The 12560-nt window shown below is 38.7% G+C and overlaps 1 protein-coding gene across 1 annotated transcript; it reads left to right on the top strand.

The window, feature by feature from the left end:
- The first annotated feature begins 2108 nt into the window (after positions 1-2108).
- foxb2 (forkhead box B2) lies at positions 2109-3196 on the top strand. The gene has a single exon (XM_059337662.1). The coding sequence runs from the start codon at positions 2200-2202 to the stop codon at positions 3157-3159; it is 960 nt and encodes a 319-aa protein (XP_059193645.1). The 5' UTR covers positions 2109-2199; the 3' UTR covers positions 3160-3196.
- The last annotated feature ends 9364 nt before the right edge of the window (positions 3197-12560 follow it).

Below are 12560 nucleotides of genomic sequence, written 5' to 3'. Positions count from 1 at the left end.
ATCTTTTATAATTGATGTGCTGTAAACTTAATGAGTAATTTATGTAATTAGTCAATTAAGGATAATTCCAGCATATGTTCCGTATGCCCAGAAGGTGCGCTTTACAACTAGTTATTTGTCCAGGAGTTGGGTGCAGGCGAAGACTGCCGTAGACTACCTAATTAATTTTGTTATGCAGATCAGCCACGGTGTCTATTTAACGGCCCCCTTTGTGAAAACAGATTTAATATTGATCTTTCCCGGGCGTTTAAAGAGGATGCTTTTACCCGCGTTGGCCTCTGAGGGCCTCAGAGTTTCAAAACTCATTTTTCAGGCGCCAGGAAAAAAAAGAAAAAACAATTATGCAAAGAAAACAGAAAAAAACAAAACACAAGCACTACAAAACGACTTTCTTTATTTAGCGATATAAATGTTCGCTCTTTGTCAGCCACTAAAAAGTGATTTTCCTCGCAATTACCTGATGTCTTTAAAATATGCTCTGCGTCGACACAGTTGACCTTTTGAGTGGGCTTGAAGGACTGAGACTTAACGGGAGAGATACAACGGCTAATTAATTGACACAGTTTTGAATATTCATACCTAATACAGCAAGCTTGCCCTTAATTACATTGTTGGACTTCTCTCATAGGAGGCTAAATCACGAAAGGCTTAATTATTGTAATGTATTCGGGGCCCCACCGGGGCACCGCGGAAGACAGGAGCCGTCAAGGACCCAGTCATGACACCTGGCTGGAGAAAAAAATATACGTGAAGGGGAGCAGCTTTTGTTGTTCTCCGCTGAACAGAATTCAGAGCAGGGGATGAAGTTTGTTTACATCCTTGTAGGATTCACCGGAGAGTGTTTGAACAGACAGACAGCCGCCGGACTCCCCTCTCAGCAATTAATCAACAACAGCCCCTCTCTCCCCCTCTCTTTCTCTCTCTATATGTGTTTGTGTGCGTGCGCGCGTGTGTAATTGAGAGCAAAGGAGTTGCGCACTGATGATTGTGCGCAAAGGAAGACATGATTTATTGTTTGCAAAGTCTGAAAGTGCAGTCGAGCAAATTTAGCAAAGAGGTTGTATTTATATATCCCATTCTTTACTATTTATTTCGTCAGATGAAATGTGCTAAGTTGGCAATTCAAACACATTTTATGTATAAGTATTTCAATCAAGTTATCTCATCTTGATTTAAAAAACGATGTTTTATGAAATATTTAAATGCCAGTGGAGCCCTGCCATTGCAGGGTGTAGTGCATCCCATTTAAACGAATTTGACTGTTTTTTAACCGCAGAGGTCAAAGGTCAGGTTCAGCTACACTTAGCTCCAGGATCAGTCAATGAGTTATTGGGGATTTAGCAACTTGCTGAAGTACATCGAGACGAGTATTTCCTTTAAACACAGTGTAGTGGTTAAACACAGTCACTGGTTATTTTCTGTCCCTGTGTACTTTACGCAGGACTCTTTGATTGGCAAACAGGAAAGAGCAAACGCGTGTCGTAAAGGCACCACCCACCCCTCATTTTTATTCATTTCTTCTGTGTCTTATTCTCTCTCTCTCTCTCTCTCTCTCTCTCTCTCTCTCTCTATGTCTCTCTCTCTCTCTCTCTCCCCCTCTCTGTCTCTCTCTCTCTCTCTGTCTCTCTGTCTCTCTCTCACACACACACAAACACACACACACACACACACACACACACACACACACACACACACGCACAGCCCTGACGTGTCCCCTAAGTGTCTGGATAACAGATAATGGAGCCAGCGACCTGCGGGGGTCTTACAAAAACGGTGCTCGGCGAGTGGGAGCATCGCACACGAGGAGAGGAGCACACTCACCACAAACAGACAGCGAAGGAAACTGGCCCCTCATGATCCTTCGACCGCCGTGGAAACTGAGAGGACCTCTTAACTATTACGCACAGAGAGACTTTACGCACAACGACAAGAGCGTGATTTGACGGAGAAAGTCTAAAGAAGAAACTTTCCTGGCATGCTGGAGCATCTTACGGATCTTACCTGACAGCAGCGGGCCTTTACATCTACACTGTATTTATTGATTTACCAGCTTCTTATCTGATGGCTCAACACTTTGGAACGGATCCGTCAGATGGAGACTGATAGGAAAACTGTCAAATTAGCTCCTTAAATTATAGCATTTAAAATATAACTTTGTTTTATATAACAATTCAAACTTCTAGAAAACAGAAAGCAGTCATGCCTCGTCCTGGGAAGAACTCTTACAGCGACCAGAAGCCTCCATACTCCTACATATCACTGACAGCGATGGCTATCCAGAACTCATCCGAAAAGATGCTGCCTCTCAGTGACATTTATAAGTTCATCATGGACCGCTTTCCGTATTATCGAGAGAATACCCAACGGTGGCAGAATTCCCTGCGACACAATCTCTCCTTTAACGACTGCTTCATCAAGATCCCTCGGCGGCCTGATCAGCCCGGAAAGGGCAGCTTCTGGGCTCTGCACCCGGACTGTGGTGACATGTTTGAAAACGGCAGCTTCCTTAGGAGACGGAAGCGCTTCAAGGTGTTGCGCGCCGAGCACATGGCCTGCAAGAGCTCCCCGATGATGCACTATTTTCACCATCACCACCACCACCCGGGCAACAAGCTGGGCACAGCATCCGGGCACCATGAGCACTCAGCCGGCCCTGCAAGCGCCGTGGGTCGCCTCCCTCACTTTCAGGGTTACGGGGGCATTACGTGCGCACAGTCCGGCGGGTTTAAACACCCATTCGCCATTGAGAACATCATAGGACGGGACTATAAGGGTGTGATGGCCAGCGGGCTTCCCCTCACCTCAGTCATGCACCACCTGGGCTACCCAGTGCCCCCGCAGCTCAGCAGCGTGGTCAACTCCATGTGGCCGCATGTCGGGATGCTTTCGGAGTCCATGGGTGGCGTGCACGTACCCTCATCATCCGAGTACGCGCCCTTCAGCGTGTCAGCAAAGGGCCTGTACCACAATGCCAGCGGGCAAACTCTGCCTGCCGTGCCCGTGCCAATAAAACCCACCCCATCCCTGGGTCCCGTGCCCAGTCTGACGGGGCTGCAGTCCGGCCCGGCACAGCTCTGCACACCGATCTCAGTGATGGAGAAAAGCGACCTGCTGGAGGGGAAAGGCAACCCTCTGCACCCGGCGCTCCTGCTGTCCTAACCGGGTAAATTGCGGGTCATTTTTGAAAAGTAACGCAAACAAGAAGGACATTGTTGTTGCATTAAGTAAGAGAGAACAGGCCAATCAGCAGCATCATACTTTCAGTTAAGTGCAGCTGTAGGAGAGTTGTAAAAACTAAGGTTAACATTGTGCTGTGTAATGAATTTTTCATTAGACCCATGTTGATTGAAATCATCATTTATTTGCACAAATTGTGAGGGCATTTACCACATACTGTAATGTGGCACTGATAAATACAATCAGACACGTAGCTAGAAACGCTGAACCCAAAGAAAGCTTTGATTTAGGAGACAAACAGTCGAAAATTCTTTTCCAAATGCAACCAACAACTCTGTTTATATTTTTTGCTCTTATTCTATTTATTCAATTTTAATCTATGTCAGGCCAATCGGCTAAAGACAAATAGGCCTTCATGTTTTTTTAATTAGGCCTGTTGCACTTTTTGTGTGTGTTACTTAGCAGTGAATTGAGAATGTTATGCTTGTATTATAACACTATTTATCTGAGAATATTCATAAAGAACTTAAAACCGAATCTTCTTTGGTGTTGTAGTTATTTATTAAAATGCACGTTTTGGTTTAAATGTGCACGCGCTTTTCAGTTTTTTCTCTCTTTGCACACCACAATTAAGGGAAAATTAGATAAATTCCATTAAACTCCGGCATTAGATTATATTAAATTACAGCGAGATTGAGTTAATGTCATGCAAAAAATAACATATTCGCGATTAAATTTAGCAGATTTCAACACGTGTAATAATTGTTTCTAAACACACATTTATAAAAAAAAATGAATAAGAAATACTCACACTACTGTCTGCAGCAGGAAATAATATCAGCAGTTTACTCTCCCACCAGTTGCTCTCTGAAATACATAATGATGATTAAGTTTATTCCTATTTCAAGCTTTAAGATGCAACAGATCACCATAAAATTTAATTTTAATTTTAACTATATTTTTGCTGTAACTGCATAGAGGGCATACAGTAAAAATGAAGAGTAAAACCTGTCATCATGCAGTCATTTGCCCATTGTTACTGAGTCAAAATAGAATGACTTGAAAGTCCCTTGATCCTTTGTGACCCCTCTTAAACATGTAACTCTGATTGATGACAGGGGAAGTGTCGATTGAATATCAAACAATTTAGGATGGTTTAAGTGTTCAATATTACAACATGACATGAGAGACCTAAAAATTCAAGAGATACATCTGGGGAAAAATAATTTAAAAAATAAAACTTTTCTTGAGCCAAAGTGTACTCGAAATGAAAATCATCTTCCATGATTTATGATTATGTGTACACATTCATGACAGTGAGGGCATCATGCGATGAATCACATCTGGAATGGGCGTATGTGCTGATGCATGTATGATGTTCATAAGATGGATATCAGCAGCTGACACTGGGCTGCAGCCTCACAACTTCAAAAGCAGACAGGGCGATCAGATCAAGTTTTGCTCTTTTGTTTGCTCTTTTTAAATGCAGCTTTGAAGCTTCTCCTCTCCAGCAGCACAAAGCACCAGGTTCAGCCCTCTGAAAATGACTTATATTCAACCTCCTGTCCCCTGTTTAGCATCCCAAAGGCTCCCGGAGCCGACACTATTGTCACACCAGCCTCTGAACAAATAATTGAGATGCACCAGTGGAGGAGAGGCGTGGGAGTGAAGAATTAAAACATATTTTGGCGTCATTGCTAACGAGCAGAATACATAAAATAGTGATTACCCATATCTTCTTCTCCCTCATCCTATCATCTTCTGATTTTATCCTGTTTTCTATATTTTACTCATTTTATTTTCTCTCTCTATTTAGATCTCCAAAGGTTATCTGTTCTCATCTATCACTCTCTGTTATACACACATTTTCACACACACTTTCACTGCAGGGTGTCTGTGATTCCTAGTTAAAGAGAACTGAAATTTCAGTGGCAAGACAAAAGTGTCTGTGTGAAAAGTGTGTGCCTCTGTCTGTAGGTGTGTGTGTGTGTGTGTGTGTGTGTGAGTGTGTGTGTGCGTGTGCGTAATTCCCAGATCAGCAGGCCCCAATGTCTTTAATAGCCCTCACTGCATTAGTGTATAATTAAATGCCACTAATTAAGACACAATAAGAGGAGTAATAATGCAGCCATTATTACCCTCCATGATCCTCTGTCCTCACAACACCACAGTTAGATGCCTCTGGAATCATAATATCACATGAGGTCTCCTAATGTGCCCATGTGTTTATGCACAGGCTAATAGAAGGTATATATGCAGTTTATTTCTTTTTTTATAAGGGTAGACACTGTGCTGCTTGTGTCAAAGCAGTTAACAGCATGTGTTAAATGATTCTCAGTCCACGGAGCAAGTTGGAAAATAGAGATAAAAGTCTTAGATGCAGGCTTGTTGCAACTTCCATTATTGTCTTTTTGGGTTTCTGTGGTGTGTTCATATAAACATTTTTCTTGATATGTTAAGAAATGTATTATAGGAGGCGATGTGTTTCTACAAAAAAGTCAGATTGAATTAGGAGAATCAGCTACACTTGGAACTGATTTGTACCAATAGCAGGCATGCATTCTGAACAACCTTTTGAGTTTTTTTTAGAATAAAAAAAAAAAAATCCAACACAAAGGTAATAATCAGATATCAGTAAATAATAAAAACACATTTCTTCACACAGAAGAAATGAGCTTGTTCACTAAACATTTCAGTTTGAGACAAAAGCGATCATGACCTGAATGTGGATCAGTAACTTTGCAGATATGAATTTGAATGTTTCAAAGTAATTACAATAAATAATGGGAGGGGTCTGTGCTACAAAGGGTTGTTTCAGTGTTTCAATCCAAAATTTAAAACCACAGAAAACTGCCAGTCCTCTGTGCTGGACTGCTATTAAGTCTTGTGTCTCTAGTGATTCTCAAAGTGGGGCCCAGGGACCCTCAACGGTCTATGGCACTCTGCTGGGGGGTCCCTGAACAGTTTTCAGATTCATTCATTTTAGTTATTATGATAGAGATGTTTTTATTTTAAATGTCGAATATATTTTTAATTAATATATTCAATTTAAAAACAGTTGTAAACGCAATGTGAATTTGCTTTGCCAGCGGATCATTTGCATTGAATGCAAGTGAATGAAGTCAATTATTCTACTATGTTAATATCACTTGAGAAATGTAAAAAAAAAAAAAAAAAAAACAATGTCAAATTATTTCAAAGGACATACACGAGGGGGTCCCTAGTCTAGCTTATAAGGGGTCCTGGGCTGCAAAAAGATTGAGAACAACTGGCCTACACACTCACAATAAAGGTTTAACTTAGAATAATGTGGACTAATTTATAAATCAACAGAATCGAGGTTTCTACCAGATGATTTGCTGGTAAATATATTAAAACCTGTTAATGTAACGACTGACACCAACATCAACAGAGCAGCTTACACCAGATTGATGTAACGCACCTAAAGACCCAGAAGTGAAGGCAATTAATAGATGAATTATTATGGTGGTTACTTATGTATATTTCCAAGGCATTCAATATACAAATACTATTAAACAATAGAAAAAACACTGATGTTTTAAGATGAGGAAAAAGTTCAGCAGCCTGTAGAATTATTTCTCCTAACAAGCTGCCCTCTACTTCTGCATCCATTACAGCCAGAGGTTTAGGGGGGCTGACAGTGATATGATGATATTTCATTTGAACAACACAAATATAATATTACACCATATGAGAAACTGTTACCACTGATAAAAGTGTACGGGACATAAATATGGAAAAACTGTTAATCATGTGAAATATGAGCTTAAAATGAATACTATGAGTCCTATGAATAATTAAAACATTTAGGTCAGAGGTGTTTCACTGTCAGCCTTCAGAAACGAAACGTTACGCTCTTGAATAGGCGATGATACATTAGTGGTAATTACCCGCACTTCATTGGGGCCAGGGTGGCAAATTCTACATGCGTTTTTCTTAATGACCAGCAAGAGCAGGCCATCATAATGAGCAGCTTAATTCGTTGATCTGATCTGCCGTTTGCACTAACTCAAGCACACTGACGCACATTCACACACATGAACAACCTTCAATATTATTCTTTGTTTCAGACCGCAGTCTTTTATTCAGTGTGATGGCAACATCAGATTATAGAAATCTGGTCTAATTTCTTTAAATCTATAATAATTGTCATACAAGGATACCTTGTTCAGTGGAGCAATTTGAACAATAGATTGAGGAATAAAAGTACATTGCAGCAACTAATAACTTTGTTAAACAATTTTACTAGAGAACAGAAACCTGTCCATCACATTACTTTTATAAGGGCCTCATTATTAAAAGTTAAAATGCATCAAATTGTTTCATTATTTGTAGAATCAGAATGCAGGAAGGAATTACATTAGGAAAAGTCTCACAGGTGGAAATTAAAGAAAGAAAGAAAGAAAGAAAGAAAGAAAGAAAGAAAGAAAGAAAGAAAGAAAGAAAGAGGTGTGAGAGAGATGTACAGCTATATGAGGTCATTAGGTCTTCATACCCTCTTACAGAACTAATTAAACTGTAATATTCTTAAGAGGTTCCTTATTGTCACAGATTACAGACTGACCTGTTAATGCAGTCTGACCACACTTCTACACGAAGACCTTGAAACACAGACAGACGAATAGAAAGACAGAGAGACAGAAAGACCCTTACCATAGACACGACAATAAATTCAATAAATTGATTTAAATTTAATTGAAAGACATAGTGACAATAAATACAATATGACACAGTGTTGTAATTCCTTTTCAGTAATGCTAATAACCAGGCATCGAACATGATTGTCTTCTCTTTTACGTTTCTTCTTAAATGTATGAACCCATATTCCATTATACGTAAGAATACACTGTGTTTGTTTAATTAAAATGTTCCAAATTAAATAAGAACTGAAGAATTCACATTTGGGGATGGGAAGAACTAAAATGAAGACAGGATTGGAGAGCCTCATTTTCCTCATTTTTGTTTGCATATGAGAGAAAATAAAATGGTTTCAGATGTCCTCATTGTTATCAGTGTTATTATGTGTTGTATAAATATACATACTTATTTTTTTGTAACTCTATTGGCCATACGAATATAGAAGATAAGTAAGTCTATTACAGTAATGTATATCTCATGTTTAAAATAATCCACATAAATCCAAACTTGTTTTCCATATTTCTCCCTCTTTCAGCTGCTGCAATGGAACTTATTAATGAAGGCTGAAGTGTGCCAATGCAATAATTATAGACTTGTTTTGCTGGTTATATGTAATCAATTGGTTAATATATGGAAATTTATAAAAACATAACAGGGAGATTGTGATAATTAAGAGATTAATTCAATCTACATTTAAAACCCTTTCATGCATGAATTACGACAATTCCGTCAGGATTGTTTTTGCTCTTTAGGCACGAAAAAGATATATGAACTTAATTTTTTCAAGCATGAAATTTTAAAGGTGCTTCCTCATGTCCACGCCACATACAGCATGTGTTTGAGCTTTCAAATTAAACAATATGTATTCAAAAGACTAATTGAAATATTATATATTTTTGTGAAACTATAAAATAATATTTATCTTAAGTGCGTAATTAAATAATAATCCGCATCTTAAGATCTGTCAGTTCCACTTTCACTGCTGCTGTCATTTACTCATCCTTCTTTTTCAAACAGCTGTTCATCATCACTGCCAATAATATCATTGTCACTTGACTCAGATGGTTTTTGATCAACCATCCTGGAGGCCTTTCTATTCAACACTGCACAAAATATAAAGGCTCTAAATGTTACTCAGGTAACAGAACTAATCTGGACAAAATACTGCTTTATTAAAATAACTGCAGGCTGAATTCTATTAACATGAAGCAACTGATTTACAGACAAAAAAAGTTACTGCAGAGGAGTTATTGTCAAGAAAGTAATAGTATGAATTGAATAGTTGAGACATAGTCAGCGATCGATGACCCGATTTAGTGTACAGAAATAATTGTGATGTAATAAAATCAATACTTTTAACAACTGTAGTTGTCACTGCCTTGTGTGTTCAGCCATGTAGTGAGGCTGTCATTACTGCAGCGGCAGGTTATGTCTGCTGCTGCCTTGTGACACGGAGAGTTGGATTGACAACAGATTTTCTCAGCTAATTGATGACAGCTATGGAAAATTTACATTTACATTTTCCAAGGTTAAAAATATATCACTCCCACCAAACATAGGTCTGCAGCTGTTTCAGTTTAACAACTAGGAATTCATCTTTTCGATAGTCTGGCAAGCTGTTAAGCATTTCTGGCCTTTTGTCGGCCATCTTGGTTTTGAGAGCTTTGTGTTGCAATTACAAGGTCTGGCAAGTGGCAATGTTTGCACACGCAAGCACTGTGGTGGTGGATGTGCAACTATAGCATCAAAGCTATCCTTATTAGCATGTGTAAGACTTTTCCCCTTAGACTTATATTGGGAAACAAACATCTGTTAATCAGTGGATAAATGTTTTTGTGTCCAACAACCCCCACGTAAAGACCAATTTCACTGTCACAATTATTAATTTGGCCCGATAACATAAAACAGTTTCTTATTATGGGATCAATTAAACACCAATTTTTTCTAACCTGCATTTATCCCCAACCAGGTTTATCCAATAATAAGCTTGTACCTTCTAATTTCCATTGTATCAAACATTTATTCTATCACTTATTTATTCCACCGACTCTAATGGCACATGGTACAGTTGTGGTTCATGTGATGACTCATTTTAACAGTGTATGTGATTCAGTGCAAGCAGGCAGCCGGCATACGGCCACATCTGCTCTTATCTTGGTAATGGTCGCCTCGCCATATTCTCTGCCAGGGTCTTTAACAGTGGGACGAGGGGGTCATCTGGCACGTGTCAACGGGAGTCAGCATCAGCCAATGAAAAGGCCATCTGAGGGGGATTAGCATATTGGCATCAGGCCTGGAGACGGAGAGAAGGTGTCAGGGGAGAGAGTCCTAATGACAGGTCACTCTGGACCACTGCACATTACTATAACTCTTCCTCCATCTTTTCCTCTCACTCTCTGTTGTGTTTTAAAATGCTGCTCACATCCTCTCATTCCTCTCATTCTCATTTGTGGATCCTCTCATTCCTTCCAACCATTTGTTTTGTTTCGTTACACTCTTTCCCCCATCTTCTCCAAAAAGAGTTTCCCTTCTTCCCTTTTTCGCCGTTACCCATTTCTCTCTGGCAGTCTCCCCCCTCACTCTTTCTCCCTCCTACTCCCTAATAATTAGACAATGATTCACTGATCTGGGGTCAAATTTTATCTGCCTGAAGTGTATTGTCTCTGCGCCGTCCTCAAAGTAAGGTCTTTAGACGCAGCTCATATCATCTTCAATCTGCCATCTATCTTTATTGGCCCAAATTATTACATCTTATTAGCCATTATTACAATTTATTATCGATTCAAAGCAGGTCAATGGTTCAGCCATTCTGGCCTGCTTCCCACCGTTTCTCCTCTCTGACTTCTCACTTTCTCTTAGGTGTTCAGACAAAGAAGTTCTCCAGCCAAAAAACTTCAGCAGTTTTAGAAGAGGTTAAGTGCTTTGCTCATATAGACTCATTCGACTCCTCAATAATACAGATTAAAGTGAAATGGAAATTAACAAAGTGTGTCATCACGTCAGCCTGCACTTGGAATTTTAAATCTCATCAGACAATGTCAAAACATAATAATTGGCAGTATTACAGAGAAAACTTTATAATAAAGGTTTGGCTACCTAAAACTGCCTGTTTGGTTTCATAAAGGTGGAAAGTACAGAGTAAAAAATGTGCAATACAGGATAAGATCATTTCTCTTTTGCCTAAACCTTTTAAACAATATTAAACTGCCAATTATATATAAAGGAGTTACATGTTAAATTTAAATAGAACTTACTTACTGTTTAATATTGTAGCATTAGATTTTTTTTGCAATTTCTAATATTTAATAGGCTATTTGTATTCTGTATATTTGTATGACAGAGAGACAAACCAGAGTCAAGTTTCTAGTATGTGCACACTAAAGATGATACTGATTCTGATACAGTTGCAGGTCTCAAATTAGGCCAAATTAAACCTTTTTTGGCGTTTTGGCTACTAACTCACAAGAGGTTATTCCCACTCTGTACAGGAGGATGATACTTACTAATTAATTTCTAATCCCTTCTTTGAAAGATGTTACACTGCAGAATATAAACTCATTTTTTCATATTTTACAATCTGATTTAAAAAAAAAGTTGGACATTGAAAACTGAAAATAAAAACAGAATGCATTAAATTCAGTGTGTATATTCACACACACATACACAAAAAACCCCAACACCTTCCCAGTTTGGATGTAACATATTTTTTATTTGGATGCCAAAAAGGATGAGAAAAGTATCACATTCTGTTTCATTTACAGTTTAGATAGCGTCTTATTTAGAACTGCAGTTGTCCTTAATGCATGATTACTGGTGTATGGTTCTCACAACATGGCTGTGAATTTTCCATCATTTGCAAAATAAATCAGAATAAATATTACTCAACTTTAAAATGGCAAACTGAAGATTAAGCAGGAAGCATGAGACTGATTCACCCTTTGAAATTGGAGCATTAAACAAAGACTAACCACACAGTCAACAAAGCCTTGCTTGACTGATCTTTGATCATCACACACCACAGCTCTTTCCCGTCCCACTCACTACACCCAAATGAATCACCACGAACACGTAGGAGCAATTCTTCTAACCCAGCAAGTTTGAAGGAGTTAACTTCCATGAAAACAGAGTCAAATTTTCCATTGGACCGCTTTTGTGATGAAGGAAGGCAAAAAGGTCAGATCTAGCTCCGGGCAGGTGGTTAGCAGGATGAAGTTACAGTCTGTAATACATCAATTACAATGCACACAAATGCAGAGGTGAAGTGTGCTCTTCATCAAAGTGGCTGTTGATTCAACTGTAGACCTGTGCAAAGCCTTTATACATGTTTTTGGGCAAGGCACAGAGAAATACAGCTTTCTTGCAAGTATGTGAGTAGCATAGGGGAAAGAGTGTTGCAGTCCTTCATTACTCAAGTATAAGTATAAACGTATTGGCATCAAAAAGTTAAATGACTCACTATGCAGATTATTGGATTATAGTCTATAATAATATTATATCTTATTTGTTGACAATATTTTGTATTAGTAAATAGAACCTGTAAAATAAATCAATTCATCAAATAAATGAACAGGACTAAAAAGTATAACATTTCCATGTGAAATGTGTAGCAGAGCAAGAGTATGAAGTAACATATTATGAAAGTAAAGTACACGTACCCCAAAATTGTACTAATTTACTTTACACCACTTAGCTCTATAGTGAGACAATGTTAAATTACATAGTAT

This window comes from Centropristis striata, chromosome 7 (genome assembly GCF_030273125.1).
Source record: "Centropristis striata isolate RG_2023a ecotype Rhode Island chromosome 7, C.striata_1.0, whole genome shotgun sequence".
Taxonomy (NCBI): domain Eukaryota; kingdom Metazoa; phylum Chordata; class Actinopteri; order Perciformes; family Serranidae; genus Centropristis; species Centropristis striata.
Note: the sequence above shows the minus strand (reverse complement) of the source record. Positions and strands in the feature narration are given on the sequence as shown.

Bases quoted from the DNA above. Each gene is read 5' to 3' on its own strand.
- foxb2 (XM_059337662.1), top strand. From the start codon at position 2,200: ATGCCTCGTCCTGGGAAGAACTCTTACAGCGACCAGAAGCCTCCATAC.